Source organism: Cheilinus undulatus, linkage group 10 (genome assembly GCF_018320785.1).
Source record: "Cheilinus undulatus linkage group 10, ASM1832078v1, whole genome shotgun sequence".
In the NCBI taxonomy this organism is placed as follows: Eukaryota; Metazoa; Chordata; class Actinopteri; order Labriformes; family Labridae; genus Cheilinus; species Cheilinus undulatus.
This window is the reverse complement of record NC_054874.1, coordinates 42,780,084-42,799,577: the sequence shown is the minus strand read 5'-3', so window position 1 is coordinate 42,799,577 and position 19,494 is coordinate 42,780,084. Positions and strand designations below refer to the sequence as shown.

The window sequence follows — 19,494 nt, the reverse complement described above, 5'->3', positions numbered from 1 at the left end:
TCCCTTGTGTAAAATGTGACTTAGAATAAGCACTCATAATAAGTTTAAAATCTTACCACTTGGACTCATATTTTTGCATCACTTTGAGCACTGCAAGTTGGACGTGATTGCTTCCAGATTAATGTAAATGCTGCAGCAGCAACATTACGAAAATGCAGAGAGAGAGACTAAAACTATGCAGAGGGGGAGAAATTTTGTGCATGTCTGTTACTGCCTGCCAGATCACTGCAATAAATATATCATCTGTTGAGCACTGAACAGAACAACCCTGAGAACTCTGCATTGAAAATGGTCTGAATTGGCGTTTTTGCATCCTAAACGTGTGTACAATAACGAGGCTAAATCCACTCTAAGTGTTCATTCATGCTGCCTGCATGAATGAATAGATTCAGTTCCATTTCATTGCCCTCATGGTCATGAAAAGTAGGCAGCAGAATTTGCTTCAAGTGACATTAAATTATTTGGTTCAATAAGTATTACTTTTAAAAGCAGAGGAAAGTGTCACTTACGCTTCCAAGTGATGATTAATATGTGCCTAAATGGAGAAAATGGTTAAAAATCCTTCAGTGATTTAGCTTATGAGAGGAGAAATACACCCTCAGCTCTTCTCTCTCCTCAGTCATATATCTCTTACTTTCCCCTAGCAATTTGAAGGTTCCAGACCTGCAGCGAGTTAAATGTTTTCCTGTTAGCCTCCACAGCCTGCTTCAGTTGCGCCACAACAGGTTTGACTGGAAATCCTCTCACATCACGTTTGAAAATCAGCAGGCGAGGCATGTTTGGGCAGGAGTGTTTTCATGTGCTTTGCCTCTGGCATTACATAAATTAATTGTTTAAGTGTAATCATTTCAGTGTCTCGCCTGGTGGTCGTTTAGAGGGCAGGAAATGTATACACAGCACATAAGCTGCTAAATATGTAATATATCTGGATAAATGATTTTCTCTGGCAGTAATCGAGCTCAATCAAGAGTCAAGGATTTTCGGTGTCTTTTCAAATGTAATGGGTTATCTCCATGTTTGTTAGAGTAGAAATTAGGGATGGGCAAAAGGCTGAATCTTTCAAATATAGTTACAAACTGGTGGTTTCCTGGTAGGATTTTGCGTCTATTATTTTCTTCTCTTCCATCATAAAAATGATAAGCAAAGACAGGTAGAGCCTCTGCCTAGTCAGTTGGGGTGCTGTGGTTGCCCCAGTCAGGGCATCCCACCCTGACTCTGCTTCCCCGATCTTCTTACTAAGATTTCTTCAAACTCGTCTCTGTCTTTCTATTGTCTCCTGTGTTCTCTGTGCAGTTTCATGTGTAATGTCAGAAACAAGAACAGTTGTCTTCTTTGTGGTGGGCTGGGCCCTGGTAAAACCCAGAGCATGGGCCCAGTTCTGATGTATTCTGATGTGCCTGTGTGTTGGATCAGTAGCACTGGTGGTAGAGTCCTGGCTAACAGTTACCTCATTTTAAGGCTGAAAAGTGTCAAGCGTTGGGTTCTGATGTTGAAAATCTTTATCCAAGCTACTATTTAATGTCTTTTCACCACTTTCTCCACTTTTTGCCACTGCTCTTGCCACTTTTAACCCATTTCTTACTGCTTTTTGCCAATTTTTGCCACTTTTCTTGCAACTTGTAGCCCATTTTTGCCACCTATTTTTGCCAGTTCTTTCTCCTCATTTTGCCACTTTTTGCCCATTCTCAACCTTTTTTGATATTTAGAGCCCATTTTTTGTCATTACTTTCTGCCTCTATTTTCCCCATTTCCCCTGCATTTTTCTCCTTTTTTTGCCCCTTGTCACTCACTTTTTTACTTTTCTTGCCACATGTCTATATATTTACCACAGCTTTTTGACCATTTTGCAAATTTTGGCACTTTCTGCCAATTTTTCACTTTCTTTGCCACTTGGTGCCTACTTCTGTCACTTTTCGATCTACTTTTTAGCCACTTTTTTGCCACTATTTTTGCTGTTTTTGCCACTTTTTGCCCATTCTCAACTTTTTTTTTCCATTTGCTGCCCATTTTTGCAATCTGCTTTTGCTGCTTTTCATTTGTTTTTGTCATTCTTCTTGCACATCATTGCCAATTTTTGCCATTTCTTTTTTCTACTTCTTTTTGCCCTTTATTAACTATTTTGCTACTTTTCTTGTTAATCCATCTTTGCCATTTCTTTTTGCCATTTTTGGCACTTTTTGCCCCCCCTATTTTTCCCCTTTTTCCCCTGTCACCCACTTTTTACACTTTTCTTGCCACTTGCCTATGTGTTTACCACTTATCTCTTACCATTTTGCAAATGTTTACACTTTGCCACTTGGTGCCTATTTCTGCCACTTGACACCTAAATAAGCCACTTCTTTTTTCCACTATTTTTGCTGTTTTTTCCACTCTTTGCTCATTCTCAACTTTTTTTGCCATTTGTTGCCAATTTTTGCCCATTATTTCAAATTTTGGGATTTTGAGAAGAGCAGAACCTTCGAGGAAAATCTTGAGGAATAAATGCACAAATGCTCTGCCTGTCTTGTTCATTACAGGCCAATCAGAGTGAAGAAATATTTGACGTAGTGGGCATGTGCAGTTACGGAGACAACTAGCCACACTAACAGCTACACTTGCCAACCATTACTGGTTAAAAAATCAAGATATATGTATTATGTTGTGGCATTGGACCAAAGATATCTAGATATAATTTTGGCCCATATTTCCCAGCCCTAGTAGAAATTGAAGAGTTTATATAAACAAACATGGAACTCAGCAGTGTTTTTCAAGGACTATAGCAGCTCTCTATTCAAAGGCCTGTTGTTTGCAGACTGTTGGAGCTGACTCTCATCCACATACTTGTGTTTTGGAGGTTGGCGCTCTCATGTTTTTTTGGAGCCGAGAACGCTGCAGCTGTCGAACAGACGTTTGTCGAACTGGGGTTTACTGGAGGGCCCGAGGACAGGGCAACGAGGCTTGAGTTTCTGTTTTCTTTATGGATCAGATGACCTAAGATGGTGTCCCGCATAAGAGAACGTGCCGAATCTGAGACGCTGTCCTTCTGAAGTCCTGAGCTAGGTCCTCTCATTTCTCACATGCACGCACGCTGCCTCGTTTGTCATCTGAAAAAATTAATCTAGAAGGCAAACAGTCCCTCTTTTGTACGTTGGGCTCTGTCTCCCGTGGCTGCTATCCAGTTCTGTAACTAGCAGCAGCTGGCTCAGAGGCCTGTACTCGGGAGCCGCATCCCTCACCCTGATGAATGTGTCATTTGTTGCTTGTTTAGCAGTCGCTTTTGTTCAAATTCTAAACCATCCTCTCACACACACGTTAATGGCCAGATCTCATAGTAAACCCTGCTACAGTTTGTATAGCCTGCTTTTAATGGGTGCAAAAAATCTAGGCCTTCATTACTGCTCGGTTTTTGGAAAGAAAAAATGGTTCCTGGAAGGTATTAGAAGATTTGTTGCCAATGAAAGTTCTTGCATACTTATGTACTACTTTATTGCAGTTCCTTTTACACCACAGTCATCAAATACAGGTTGGATGACGTCCCCCCATGTGGTTACTTTTGTGCTTTATCTGCAGGAGCTGCAGTAACTGTGCCACGGCTTGCTTCTTAGTTGACATCCAAGCCTTATGGAGTGATGTGTGCTGAAGACTGAAGTGAAAATTATAGGTCATCCTCCCTTAAGTCCAGTAACTAAGGAGGTTTTTTACCTAGGGATGGATATTGGAACCTATTCTGCATTTTTAAAATCACTTTTGAGCTCATCAGTACTCCTGCTGAGTCCTGTGGGCCCTGTAACATGACATCTCAAATGTCAATAGCTTTTAAATTAAACCACTGTTGCATCTGACACCACAAAGGCTGTTCCATCCAACCTCACCCCACTTTGTCGGCAAAAGGGGCATGTCTCCATTTGGACGCTAGTGCTATAAAACATAGTCCTGTCCAGTGATATTCAATGGGTGGCTCTAGAGCCACATGTGGCTCTTTTATGTCCTTATATTAAATACTTTTCCCCCAGAAAACCTTAAAAAAAGGGAAACTTTGTTGCCTTTTTTTCCACTTTTCACCCAATTAAGCTACTTTTGCCATTAAATACCCTTTTTTTCCTTTTTTTGCAATTCTGATACTTCTTTTTGCCAATTTTCCCCCATTTTTTTCCACTTTAATCCCTTTTTTGCCCGATTCAACATTTTTTGCCACTTTTTGCCCATTTAAGCTACCTTTTGCCATTAAATATCCCTTTTTTTTCTATTTTTTGCCCATTTTTTCCACTTTTATCCCATTTTTAACACACCCCTTTTTTTTTTTTAAACAATTTTTTTGCCACTTTTCATCTAAATAAGCTACCTTTTGCCATTAGGCTAAATACCACTTGTCTCCTTCCTTCCCAATTTTGCCTCTTCTTTTTGCCACTTTTTTTCAAATTTTTGACATTTTTCACCTTTATTTCCCACTTTTTGCTCATTTAAAGGTACAATGTGTAGAATTTGGCTGCATTTCGCCGAATAGAAACGGTGTACATGGGATATAATGTTTACATATCTATGTGAAGTATGTTAAAATAAGTGCACAAGCATCCCCTTTAAACTTTAGTTTTCTTTTTACAAAATTAGAAAAAAGCTTTTTAAATTTACATTACCCCAGGTTGCCCTCACGGAGGCTGACATAACAAACCGCCATGTTGTCTATGGCAACGTTTTGGGGACAGAAAGAGCGAAACGTGATTTTTAAATACGAACCTGCCCGCCGGTCCTGAAAGCTACCTGGAAGGCAGGTGGAGAAGAAGACTGACCTATAATCTATAAAAATAATGGTTACAAAAATGAATGAATAAACCCTCACCTCGTCACTGCTGTAAATGATGTCCGGCTCACGATCCTTTTTGGTCTTCACAGGCTCTCGTCGCTTAGTGATGTGACGTTTTGGTAACAGATCAGCTCATTCTAAAATCTGAACGCTAGATGTCGCTAAAATGCCAAATTCTACACATTGTACCTTTAAGCTCGTTTTGCCATTGCATACCTCTTGTTTCCTATTTTTTGCCCATTTTTGCTACTCTTAACTGCTTTTTTTTCCCATTTTAGTCACTTTTCACTCATTTTTTTGCCATATTTGGACCATTTTTTGCTACCTGTAACACTTTTGTCACTTCTCACCCATTCTTGCTACTTTTTGACTATTTTTGCCACCTTTAACTTATTTTCATTGCTACTTTAAGCCGTTTTTGCCGCTTTCACCACTTAGATTGTGGCTCTTGCAAAGGTATTTTTCAACAATTTGGCGCTTTGGTTGAGCAGGGTTGAGTAACACTGGTCCTATTAATGAATTCCCTGTGGTCATCTGTGTAGTGCACATTTTTGTACAAGGAAAGTTTTGAAAGCTCGACATGCCTGTTTGCCTGCAAATTATTTTATGACGCATTAGACTGCATTTTCAATATTAATGTCATCTTTAAAACAGAAGCACTGGGCTAAAGCTAGCAAACAATTGTATTAAGGTTTAAAATGTGGTCCTATTTACAGGTGACTTTCAGCCCGATGAGTCTCTGAAACATAAACATACTTTTACATTTTAATGAAACACTAAAAAGGAGGTATTCATAGGGAAAGCTACGTAGGCACTGATGCTTTGGTTTGTTTTAAGATCACTTCCTGTTTATTTGGAGAAATACCAGTTAAAATACCCTTGCACACCAGAGACGGGGTTTTTTAATGCCAATTATTGGCACTAAATTATTTTTATGTAAGCATGTAGTGGTGGCGTAGTTTCACGGTGTGAAAATATGGCTGATATGTATATTTTTTCAAGTTTCACTCCAAATGACCACACCTGACCAGTCAAAACACTGGCGGTTGCCTATGGTAGAAGAGTTTTGAGTCAGACACCAGGGAAAAAAACATTTTCCAACACACCATGATGTTTTCCCCCTTTTCATGTAAATACTTGTCTGTAGCGAGCGCTACTTTGCTCCAATGACACACTTAACAAAACCGTCTCCCCTTACCTCAGACATGTGACTAATCACTGCTCTGCTTTGGTGTGCCTTTAACATTATCTTTATTATTTAACTGGAAGAATGAACAAAAAGTCAGCTCCTCCTCCAGCTGAAAGAGGCCACCAGCGCTGTGAAAGAGCACTGACCACCTGGCTGTGCATGCTGGAGAGAGAGGCAGGCATCTTACACTCTCATGTATCTCAGTTTATCAGAGGATAGTGCAAAACACACAGCAGATGTTTGCAAATTAAATGGTTTTTAGAATGCGCATTCAGAAAATCGCATCACTCCGATCTGCATCTAAAGGCACGTCAAAATTCACCTCTGAATTATTTACATTTTCATGCCGTTTCTTTTACGCCGTCCTTAGTGTGCGAAGGCTTCAAGTCTGCTGTTCACAAGTATTCTATTTGTGAGCGCCTTTAAGGGGAAGTACTTCATTTGACAGTCACTGACCTTTGTGTCAGGTTGGCTAATTTTATATTGTATTGCTTCACTTACTTTAATAGCACCCAAAATGCCAGTCAGATGCTCTGTCTAAACTGTAATGCAGTCACCTGCCACTGCTAACTCCTATAGCTAATCTCAACGAGTACTGCCAGAGTTCTCTTTAATCTAATGTAAACAACAGTAAACTGTTAGCATTGATAGCATCATGTAGGAACAGCAAAGTATAGCATTATTTAGATCTTGTATGTAGGCTGTGACATGTTACACTCACATTTCATTCAAGAACACTCATCAGACATTTTACCAATTTACTGTAAATATGGATTTTACTTGGCCAAGAGGGCTCTGCTTCTCCCTGGGTTAGTCAAGCATGCTTTGACTTTCCAGGGAGTACATGGCCGTATGGAAGAATACATTTATGACCATACGTACTGAATACAACAAAATTAGTTCAAAAGCAATAAATGCATAGTAGCATGACTCTGAAAACGAGGGCGCAACAAGCTTTATGCTATAAAGGAGGAGGCTGGGGTGGAGGAGGTTAAGCTTTGCCAGCAGCAGCGGTGTGTTGCGTCAGCATTAATGCCAGCAGGGATTTGTGAGAAGTATGTCGTATTTAAATACACAGCTGTGTTGAGAGAAAGAGCTGTGATTGGCTGTGGGAGCTGGGAGGCGATAAATAGCATCAGCTGGCTTTCAGCTGATCATATGACAACTGTGCCCTGCATGCGCTAATGCCAAGCATCATATAACTGAAGCATTAGGTCAATATATTCAGCTCAGGAATATTGACATTAACCTGCAAAGAGGATCAAAGTCCGACAGTTCTAGCACTGCTACCTTTACCCACATTCTGCAGATCAACTTTTACACCATTACAGTGTCAAGCTGGTTTACAAAAGTGTTCACTCGATAATCCAAATGTAAAATTATTCGTCAAGGAACATCCCTAGTATCGATAGCTGTATCTATAAGACCTCTGATAATTAAGGAGAGTTAATAAGGGTATCTATATCAATGAAACATAACATTCCCCATCCTTATTTTTAACTTAAGGTTCTTGCTTGTTCAGTTCTTTTGTTTCTTGCATTTGAAAATTGATTTTTTTCTTATTTTTACGGTGTCTGCAGTCAAATTTCTGCCTCCTTCTCCCTCCTCCAGCTTCCCAAGTCATCGTATCTTCATAATTGGTGTGTCAGCAGCCGTGGAATGTAGGAGAAACTGTTTATCATACACTTCAGCACTGAAGCATTTTTCTTTTGTTCCCCTGGGAAAATACTCATGATAGAGCAGCATCTCCAGAATTGGGCTGTAATGCACACTCACTGTTTTTCTCGGTGCCTCCTTGAGCAGAACAAATCAACAACAAGAAAAATAATCTGAAATGTCACACTGCTGAAGTCCCTTTGCCTTTTTAAAAATTTCCTTTTTTTTTCCTTTTTGGTCCTCTGAATCCGTTTTCTGTCCTTGTTTTTCCCCCTCAATGGCCTCTTCCCCCCTCTGAGTTAGTGGGTTTCCTGTCCCTACTGGAGCAAACCCAGAATGTCCAAAGAAGGATTTGGTCCAGGAGGAGAAGGAGGGCAAGTCAGAGTATTAGGAAGTTAAAAACATAGACAAGATCGCACCAAACACTAGATATCTGTAAATGCAGATTACTTCATTCCAATGCCCCAGATGTACTTGCTACTGTGCATTAGCCTGAAAAGTTAGAGTTCAAAAACACCTTTTAAAGGGGATGGAAGCATGTGCACAGGCTGGTTTGGCCTCAACGCTAAACAAAAACCCTGACATGAAACAAAAGGCTAGAGGAAATAAGAAGAGGAGGAGTTAGAAATGCTGTGATGATGAGGCTGAAATTTGAGCTTAATGCTTGAAGTTGTAGCCAGAGGACTTTGGAGTGCACCGAGAACAGGAATGCACATTAGGATCATTAGGTACCTCGGAGTGTTTCTGCTTCTTTGATATAAACTTTAAAGAAGCCATCGCCGCACTTCTAATGAGCCCTTCATATTCCTTTTCCATGGTTCTGTAAAAATAGCTCAAAGGAGTAAAGGTTTTGAATGTCCATACTTTGATGTTTTATTTTTCCTTTGTGGTTTTTAGTAGTCAGAGGTAACAATGTTTGACTTTCCTATAGCCGCCATGCGTGCTCACTCTGAATGTGTCCCTCTTGGAATGTCGGTGACTTTTCCAGTGCCGGAGTGGGAGCTGGTAAAGGGGGTCATGGAGACGGAGAAAAGAGGTTGAAGGGAGGGTGGAAAATGCTCTCAGTCGCTGAAAACAATGAAACACTGAAAGTGGGTTAGGGTCACTGAGTTTCTGTTCTGACTGGGCAGTTATATAGTTAAACACTGGGCAATGGTGCTTTAAAGCTTTATTGATTTCAAGTGTTTGCAAAACTACACCTATTTAGATGGGGAATGATCTCTATTGGCATCTGCAAAATGTAGTTAATTAAGGGCCTTATAAATATGTGGGTCAGCCAGAATTACTTATAGTAGGGGATCTTCATTTCATTGAAATTGATTATCTTACCAATACTCTTTATGAATTCAAGTCCTTATTTATGCTTGTATGTAGGCTGTGCCATGTTACAATCACATTTCATTGAAGAACATTCACCATACACTCACCACACCCCCTCCCCTCATGTAGGTCAGGTATGTCATATTTAAATACACTGCTGTGTTGAGAGAAAGAGCTGTGATTGGCTGTGGGAGCTAGGAGGCACTAATTGGGGTCAGCTGGCTGTCAGCTGATCGCAGCTGGGCATATGAAAACTGTGTCCTGCATGTACTGATGCCAGGCATCATATAACCAAAACACTGAGTGACGACATTCAGCTCAGGGATATTGATGTTAACCAGAGGCCGGCGGTGCTAGCACTGCTACCTTTAGCCACATTCTGCAGATCAACTTTTGCACTATTACAGTGTCAAACTGGTTTACAGAATTGTTCACTTGACTTTTACTAGTTAGCTCAACACAGTTATAATTCATTCTAATCAAATGTTAAATTATTTATAATCTATCAATATATGTCTGTTTCTTTTAAAAGTTGATTATTAGCTGTAAATCTACAGGTTCTGTTTTAAGCTGAATTTAAGGTGAAAACAAATAACTAAAAATAGCTTAGGATTAGGAATTTTCTTAGGAAGTATTGGGGCACATTTTGGGTTTTTCTTGAAGAGTTTTTTTTTTTTAATCTCGGATTTTTCCCAGAAACTTTCTGAAATCGTCGATACTTCCTAGAAATTCCTACTCTACTTATATTAAATTTTTTGTTTGTTGTTTTTTTAATCATCAACAACTGTAGGCAAATTTCTCTACATTGTTTAAATAGCACAGAACGGTGGCAATGTTTTGATGTGGAAATGTTGGCAATGTTTTTTGCAAAATTAAGAAAGTGTGCTGGAGTTTTCCAGCTATTTAATGGAGTTACTTCTCTCCTACACACCTCTAGTATATTTCTTTTTTTTTTTTTTTTTTTTGGTAGGTTTTGTACTTTTGTTAGTATAAGTCATTAAAATTTACAAAGATTGTATTTAAAACTTGGGCTGTCAAGATATGTCCTTTTTTAAAACCACGACTAAGACCCAGAATTTCTATAGTTTATTGTGATTAATCACATCTTTTTATTGCATTTTAAAATTGCCATAATTGTTTTTGTGTCATTTGGGGATTTTGTCCTGCCCTAGGCCCAGGGTAATTGACTTCCTGTTTGGATACAGACCTGGTATAAGGTTGACGATTATTTCATGAACTTAACCACAGAAAAAAATAACTTTTTATGGGTTGAAACTGTGTTAATTTCATTGACTAAAACTCTGACTAAAACTTTTCGTTGACAGCCTTTTTTCGTGACAACAACTAGACTAAGACTAACAAAAATAGATCTGTGATGGTTGAAACTGACAAAAGTGAGTTTATTTTTTGTTAAGATGACTAAAACTAGACTAAAATGTAATGTAGTTTTTGTCTGGCATTCAGAATTCATGATATTTCTCCACTGTGGGTAAATCTGTCAAAAAACAATGCATCTCTAGCTATTCTGCCTCTCAGCTGTAGAGAGCAAGGGTTAGCTGAGTGCAGAGAACACAATACCAAGATTTGGTACCAGATTAAGGCAAGAAAATAAATGCTTGGACTAAAAATAAAAACTAAAATATGAGGACTAAAACTAGCCCAAAAATTTTTGGGGGGAGTTTTCATCGACTAAAACAAGACTTAAACAAGACTAAAACAAAAAGGGTAGAAATGACTAAAATGTGACTAAAACTAAAAGACATTTCATCTAAAGACTACAACTAAGACTAAAATTAAAAATAGTTGCCAAAAATAAGATTGGATTGAAAAGAAAATAAGAGAACAGTTACAGTGTATTTAGAGCTGGGCTTTATGCTCACCATATTGTTAAAGTCCCGAATCCCCTAAGCTTTTCCCCTTCTTGCACCAGGCCCTAAATATTCTCATAAATATTTTATGTTGGGTAATTTGTGCCTGTAACAGAGTCACACCCAAGAGTGTAATATATCAGATTAAAAACCTGTGCTTCTCTGATTCTTATTTTCTGCCAAGTATGAAAAGATTTAATTAAACATAATCAAACACAATCAGTATTTGAAATGGGGATGTTTTAAATTGGTCTGTTTTTATCACAGTTTGAAATGTCACCTAGGCCTCAAGGACAATGCATAGGAGAAAATAGTGAGGCCCCGTTAGCAGAGACCAGCTTATCTTAAACAAACTCAGAAGCAGATGATAAAGAAACCCATCGCTCCTTCTGTTTGCTGGGATCTGTTGTCCAAACTGTCAGTGCCGGCATGGGAACCCTCATTAAACGAACCAGATTTGTTATCTGGCTTCCAGGTGTGGTTAGCACCTGCCCTGTGTGGGGTAAGATTTCACAGTCACACAAAAGCAGTCAGATGAACAGAGCACAGCCTCGGGCTCGGTGATGGCGTCTGATTCATATAATGTCAAGGGAAAGTTGTGTTATATAATCAAAGCAATCAGATTTAACGATGGAAGATATAAGAACCAGCGCTGTCTTTTCATCTTTAAAATGAAGTTTAATCTGGAACATAAAATGTTCAGTCATTACTGGGATGCCTGCAACTGAAGGTTTAAGTGCCTAACTTTACAAAAGGTCAAATTTAATAAGCCAACATCTATCCTGGCATGTAACTGTTTAGTAAGAAAAATGTGTCTGTGTTCCCATAGTTGTAGCCCTGTTAGTCACAGTAAAATACAGTATGTCAATAACCCCCTAGAGAGCCTCTCATGACATTTTTTTCCTGTCCCAGTAACCCTGGGAACCATGGGAACTGTAAGTATAAGTATGCAGAAATGCTCTACTTGCCCTCAGGGTGGTGGCCACATAGACCATGAACTGATTGTTTTAACATGGAGGGAAAGTTCACTTAATGCCCATTAGCCGAGGCCATTATGGAGCCATTTTCCACATCTCTGGGAGGAATTCCCATTAAAGATCTTTCATTAAGACCTACTGTGATAATTCCCTTTTTTCCGGAAGGATTTGTAAAGGTCTGTGCCGAGAGCATGGGAGCATGTAGCATGATAATAAGTGAGGCACTGGAGGGACGTTACACAGACACTGATGTGCTACAGACATGGAAATGATGTCTCCCTTGCCCTCCACAATTGGATATTTTTTGCATCTTCAGCCCTTTCTACACATTTACTCCTGCTGTTTAAGTACTTGTAACATCTACAGTCAGAGGTTGGGAGAGAAATTAGATATTAATTTGTTCTTTAGACGCCTACCTTTTTAAAAGTCAATTATTGCATTGCTTTTATTATTTTCTAATGTTTCTGTACATGTGGGTGTACATTTATAAGCAACAACATAATTATACTTTTGAATTAAATTATTGTTCCACTCTCGTTTCCACTTGAATTATTCATTTTTAACCTCAGGGCTTTACTCTAAATTATTTAACTGATATTGCTTCTACATAAGGCACAACAAAGTGCACTAATTACCATGATTATGTTTTTCTCAGCTCCTCATAAACTGAACTGATAGTGAACTCAGGCTGATCATGTCTGCTTCCATCAGCTTGAGGGGATGTGCTCTCAATTCTGCTGACTTTTTTTTTTTTTTTTAAACAACATGGCTTTACTGGTGATTATCCTTGATGTTAGGTGATAACCTAACTCCAAAGGAGTAGGACTTGTGGATAAATACTGGTTGTGATCTCCTAAGGTCAGACCTACAATAAGTACTCAAGGGGAAGTTAATTCAAACTATGATTTTTACAACCATTGCCTGTCAAATGGTTCATTTGTCCATTGCACCTTTCCATGCTCTTCATTCTCAGGCAATATTTACCTCCACCAAGGAGGTTATGTGATCGGCAGGGTTTGTTTGTTAGATTGTTAGCAACATGACTCAAAAAGTTATGGATGGATTTTGATGAAATTTTCAGGACATGTCAGAAATGACATTAGGAAGAACAGATTAGATATTGGAGTGATCGGGATCACCGTCTGGATCCAGGAATTTTTTTGAAGGATTCTTCACTATTGGGAGATAGGGCTAATGGGGGAGGTCTGCGCTCTCCCGAGTGCTTTTCTAGTAATATAAAATATGCTCCTTTGTATCCGTAGATCTTTACATATAATAAATATCTGAATCAAATAATCTAATGTCCTTTTCTCTTCTTTCAGGATTCCGCAAAATCAGCCTTGATGATCTACGGAAGGCCTACATTGTCAAGGATGTGCAACAGTACATCCTCCACCGACTGGACCAGGAGGAAGCCCTGAGGCAGCACCTGACCAAGGAGACAGCTGAGATGCTCAACCAACTCCACATCAAAAGCAGTGGCTGTTTCCTATACCTGGAGCGCGTTCTGGATGGCGTAGTGGAAAATTTTATCATGCTCCGGGAGATCCGTGATATCCCAGGCACTCTCAATGGCCTCTACCTGTGGCTCTGCCAGAGACTGTTTGTCAGGAAACAGTTTGCCAAAGTACAGCCCATCCTTAATGTAATCCTGGCAACCTGCAGGCCACTCACCATCAAGGAACTGTACCACGCAGTGTGGACCAAAAACATGACACTGACAATGGAAGAGTTTCAAAAGAAGATGGACATTCTCTCCAAGTTGTTGGTTGATGGCCTTGGGAATACTAAAATCCTTTTTCACTACAGTTTTGCAGAGTGGCTACTGGATGTTAAGCACTGCACCCAGAAGTACTTGTGCAATGCAGCCGAGGGACACAGGATGTTGGCAATGAGTTACACCTGTCGGGCCAAGCAGCTTAAACCACTTGAAGTGCAGGAATTTGCACTGCACCTTGTCAATTCCAATCTGCAGATTGAGCCATTTAATCTGGCTCTTTGGATGGTTTGGAATGGAACTCCTGCTAAAGACTCTCTGACCACCTCCATACCAAGAGAACAGGAGGTTCTGCAACTTCTGGTGAAAGCTGGAGCCCATGTAAACAATGAGGATGACCACGCATCATGCATCGTGCAACAGGCCCTGGAAAGAGAGGATTCAATACGGACATTACTTGACAACGGTGCATCTGTGAACCAGTGCGACTCTAGTGGGAGAACTCTTCTGGCCAACGCTGCATACAGTGGAAACCTTGATGTGGTTAACTTACTCATATCTAGAGGGGCAAATATGGAGCTTGAAGACAACCATGGGCAAACAGCACTTACACTTGCTGCAAGGCAAGGCCATACCAAAGTGGTTAACTGCTTAATTGGTTGTGAGGCCAATATAAACCACACAGACCATGATGGATGGACTGCCCTGCGCTCAGCAGCTTGGGGTGGACATTCAGAGGTTGTATCTGCTTTGCTTTATGCTGGTGCCAAAGTGGACTGTGCTGATGCTGATGGTAGAACGGCTTTGAGAGCTGCTGCTTGGGGAGGCCATGAGGACATAGTGCTGAACCTTCTTCAGCATGGGGCTGAAGTCAACAAGGCAGACAACGAAGGAAGAACAGCTCTCATTGCTGCAGCATACATGGGACACAGAGAGATTGTTGAGCACCTCTTGGACCACGGGGCAGAAGTGAATCATGAAGACGTGGATGGGAGGACTGCCCTCTCAGTTGCCGCTCTCTGCGTTCCTGCAAGTAAAGGCCATGCTTCTGTTGTGAGCCTTCTGATTGACAGGGGAGCAGAGGTCGACCACTGTGATAAAGACTGCATGACTCCTCTTCTTGTGGCAGGCTATGAAGGACATGTCGATGTGGTTGATCTGCTTTTGGAAGGCGGAGCTGATGTTGACCACACAGACAACAATGGTCGAACACCTCTTCTTGCTGCTGCATCAATGGGCCATGCCTCTGTTGTCAACACTTTACTGTTCTGGGGGGCAGCTGTTGATAGCATCGACAGTGAGGGAAGGACTGTGCTGAGCATTGCTTCTGCTCAGGGCAATGTCGAGGTGGTCAGAACTCTGCTGGACAGAGGTCTGGATGAGAATCACAGGGATGATGCAGGCTGGACCCCGCTACACATGGCTTCGTTTGAGGGACACCGCCAAGTGTGTGACGCCCTCATTGAGCAAGGTGCTCGTTGCACAGAGGTTGATAATGATGGGAGGATACCGCTGATACTGGCTGCACAAGAGGGACATTACGACTGTGTGCAAATTCTTCTGGAAAACAAGTCATGCATTGACGAGAGGGGATATGATGGAAGGAATGCTCTCAGGGTTGCTGCACTAGAAGGCCACAGGGACATTGTTGAACTGCTGCTGAGCCACGGTGCCGATATTGATTACAAAGACGCAGACGGCCGCCCTACACTCTACATATTGGCACTTGAAAATCAGCTTGCCATGACGGAGTATTTCCTTGAAAATGGTGCGAATGTAGAAGCATGTGACACTGAGGGAAGAACAGCCCTACATGTATCCTGCTGGCAAGGGCATGTTGAAATGGTGAGGCTGCTGATAAACTATCATGCTGATGTGAATGCCTGTGACAATGAGAAGCGATCTGCCCTCCAGTCTGCTGCATGGCAAGGACACACAAAAGTCGTGCAGTTTTTGATAGAGAATGGCACCCATGTGGATCATACATGCAACCAGGGTGCTACAGCACTAGGCATAGCTGCACAGGAGGGTCACATTGATGTTGTGCAAATACTTCTTGAAAATGGTGCTGACCCAAACCACGCTGATCAGTTTGGACGAACAGCAATGAGAGTTGCAGCAAAAGGTGGCCATTCAACGATAATAAAACTTCTGGAAAAGTATGGAGCCACAAGTCTAAATGGCTGCAATCCCTCTCCAGTTCACACCATGGAAGAAAAAACACCATTGGCTGTGACTGGTAAAATGCAGTCCCTCACCATTAAATCAAGTAGTTCTGGCAGCACTGGGGCAGGAGATTTGCAGTCTTCTGGACGTGGTCTAACCAATGGGCCAGTCCATGCATTCAGCTCCCCTTCAGAATCACCTGATTCAACAGTAGATAGACAGAAATCCTCCCTTTCAAATAATTCCCTCAAGAGCTCTAAGAACTCCTCCCTGAGAACCACATCGTCCACAGCTACAGCGCAGACCGTGCCGATCGACAGTTTCCATGGACTGACATTCACAGAACAAATCCAACAGCATTCACTGCCCCGTAGCCGGAGCAGACAGTCTATTGTGTCCCCCTCCTCGACAACAAAGTCCATTGGCCAGCAGCCATCATCTCCTTCAAATGATTTCGACTGGTCTATGTTAAAATCAGGTCTAAAGTCAACAAAGGGAAGTAAGACCGGAAATGAGACCTCAAACAGTAAAGGAGCCCTGGGCGACAAGAAGAAACTCAAAAACAGTGGATCCATCCAAGGTCAGGTTCTGGAGTATGAAATGACACAGTTTGACAAGAGGATTGCCCTCAACAAATCAGTGGCAAACATTTCAGTGAAGGATCCCCACTGCAAGATCATGATAGGTGGATCAATTCGATCAGAAAGGGGGCAAAGCCAAGATCAGTACTTCATCCAGCAGCAGAGCTGTTCGGAGAAGAAGCGCAATGGTATCATGACCAACCCCAACTATCATCTACAGGGTAATCAGGTTTTCCTGAGTAGGGTGTCAGTTCCTCGGACTGTACAGAGCAGAGGCCACCAAGATGTTTTAGAGAACTATCCAATTGGGGAAACCGAGCTAAGCCTTAAACAAGCCCTGAAACTGCAGATTGAAGGATCAGACCCTGGGTTCAACTACAAAAAGGAGACTCCATTATAGCTGGTAAGCTTGTCTTCCAGTTTGTTCTTTTGTTCATGCATTTGGCTCAAAAGTTGACATGAAGGTCAGGGAGACAGCAAATACACAATCCTTTAGCTTGTCCTTTGTTTCACAGTAGCTATATTAAGGCTGGGCTGTCTTTTAGGTCATGCTGGATTGTACTCACCACAGCCACGATTAGCTGGATTTAATTGCATGAAGAATGCCTCAATCTGGATAAGCAGATTTTTTTCCAACACTAACCCAAATCCTTCCTGTACTGTTTCAGATGTCTCAAATGCCGTTCATCATGCAGACATTGGAGGGAATGTGCCAAAGCAACTGTGTTCATCTGCATAGAAAAAAAAACAAAAGATCTGTATTCATCATTGGGAGACCTTAAAACAATACCGGGGATAATTGTTGACTGCTGCCTAAGGCTTATGTGAACTGAAACATCAATGTGCCTACATCTGTTACAGCCTTCTTCATGTATTCATGCAAACTTTCATTTTAATTTAATGTAATGCTATTTAATAAACAGTGTATGCACTTTTAAGAGTAAAATGACAGACATGCATTTGTTCTTACTCACTTTGTAACCCATCCAAGTTTTATCAAGAACTGTTTGAGACATACCAATGCTTTTGTTTTATTATTTTAAGTTTGTTGTGTCGACTTTTTTCACCCTGACAGCGATGTGCCACTGAGTGCATTGTCACAAACCACAGGACATAACAGTATCGATTGCCATGGTATGATATTAAGCGCATTGATAGTCTGCCTTTCTAGAGACCCCAAATAATCTGTGTGCTAAACCTATGTTGTATGTAATATGTCAATAGCTATGGCAATTTAATTCATGAGTATATACAAGCATATTTATTTTTGGAAGAAAAGCCACTTTTCTGCATTTTGTGTTGCATTCTGCTCTACCATGGTGCTGTGTTCAGAAGTTGCCTGCAGTTATTTTGGACTCCCAGTTTTGTTGGCTGTGTGTGTATTGTTACAAAAATCTAGAAAGGGGGAAATTTCATTGAAAATGTAAAAAACAAAAAAAGATCATTTTGTCCCTATGGGATTTTTCAGTTGCCTGTGTGTTATGATTTTGTGTGCTCAAAAAATATTTAAAAACTCATTGTGTACCATCAGCAAGAGTTTGGTGCTAAAGGCAGTGGTTACATGTGAAAGCAGCGGTTTAAAGAAAGGCATTTGTCCGCAGAGTTAACCCAATGCAATGCAAGAAACAAAATCCAAGCTTTGTTTCCCTCTTGTCATGTGGTTATTTTCCAGTAATTCCTGCTGGGGTTTTTCAGGGGGCATGACACCAAACAGCTCAATAAGGGTTCAGCCATTTAGACAACTCATAGCTGTGAATGATTTTATTTGCATTGCAGAGTTTTAAAGCCAAAGTAGAGACAGCATTACACTGTCCCACCTCCTCCCTGTAAGGAGCTGAATATCAGCTCAGCAGTAGTTAACCCTGCAGGGGATGGAGGGGAGGAGATGCTCGACTGTGACGCGGAGGGAACTGAAACATCTGTTTGTCATGAACCGTGTGGAGCTGCGTTAGCATTTAAAGGCTGTGTCATATTTTTGCAGGCTTCTCATATCGTCAGCTGTGAGCTATTTTTTGGGTTCAGAGGGAGTAGGAACCTATCGCATACAAAAACACATCTAAGCCCATGTTAAAGCTTCTCAGCTCTTTGGTGCCACAGTAGCTCAAATATATGCTATGAAGAGTCAAAGGATGGATTGGAGGCAGGATCAGGATCAGGTCTAGAAACAGTGTTGGAAAACATACTGTATAGTCTTATGAAACAGTTCTCTTGTTTGTCTTGACTGTGTTTTGTCTGTCATCTTTGATTTGACTGTCAGTGATTGGATTGTAAATAGCTTACCATGTACATTCAACTTTCATTTAAAAAGAATTCCTGTATTATATGAAGTGGAATTTTCTGATGTATATTAAAGTGCTTAATAAACATATTTGCTTTACTGCTGAAAAAAGTGTTGTTTTTGCCATCATCTTCAATTAAAGGGGGGTTGGAATTCACAGAACCAACTAATACTAAATTGTTGTGCCCATATAAGGTCTTCTAATTAAATGGATTAACATGTGGTCTTATGACCCTCAGCCTTTAAAATCTAATCAGTTCACCCTTAATTAGAATGGACATTTGTCCATAATTTATAGAAATCCCTCAAAAGGCTCATGCCACATCACACTTAAAAACAAGGAATGAACAATAGGTCTATCAACCTTGCACCTGAAAATTATTCAGTTCATCCTTCAGATAGAGTGGACATTTGTGTAAAAAGTGTAAGAAAATTTCTCATTTAAAGCAGGGGATCAACATGAGTCCCAATAACCATGACCTCTGACACTGGACTCCAAAGTTGAATAATTTCATCCTTCAGTCAGAGTAGACTTTTGTGCCAAATTTGAAGGAAAACCCCTCAAAGCATTCTTGAGATATTTAAGTTACAAACAAGGACTGTACACAAGGTCCAATGACCATGACTAAATCTGACATTAAAATTCCCCAGTTAATTCTCAAGTAGGAGTGGACGTTTGTATCCAATCTGAAGAAAATCCCTCAGATGGTTGTTGTATCACAAAAGCAAGAGATAAACATGAGTTCTAATGGCCTCGTACCTCTTAAATAGTCTATTCTTTTTTAGTCAGAATGGACAGTTGTGCCAAATTCTGAGGAATTCCCTCAAAGTGTTCTTGAGATACATTCAAAAGAAAGGAGTGAAGATATGGCCCAAAGACCTTAAACTTCCAAAAACAAATCAGTTCACCCTTGAGTCAGAGTGGGCATTTGTGCCTAATTTGAGGGAACTCAAAGCATTGA

The 19,494-nt window shown here is 40.6% G+C and overlaps 1 protein-coding gene across 1 annotated transcript in view; it reads left to right on the top strand.

The window, feature by feature from the left end:
- ankrd50 (ankyrin repeat domain 50) overlaps positions 1-18,644 on the top strand; it is a 66,426-nt gene extending 47,782 nt beyond the window's left edge. The window contains exons 4-5 of the mRNA XM_041797284.1: positions 13,113-16,657; positions 16,923-18,644. Of these exons, the coding sequence (XP_041653218.1) occupies positions 13,113-16,654 (3,542 nt within the window). The 3' untranslated portion in view covers positions 16,655-16,657; positions 16,923-18,644. The remainder of the gene's footprint in view (positions 1-13,112; positions 16,658-16,922) is intronic.
- Positions 18,645-19,494: the final 850 nt, after the last annotated feature.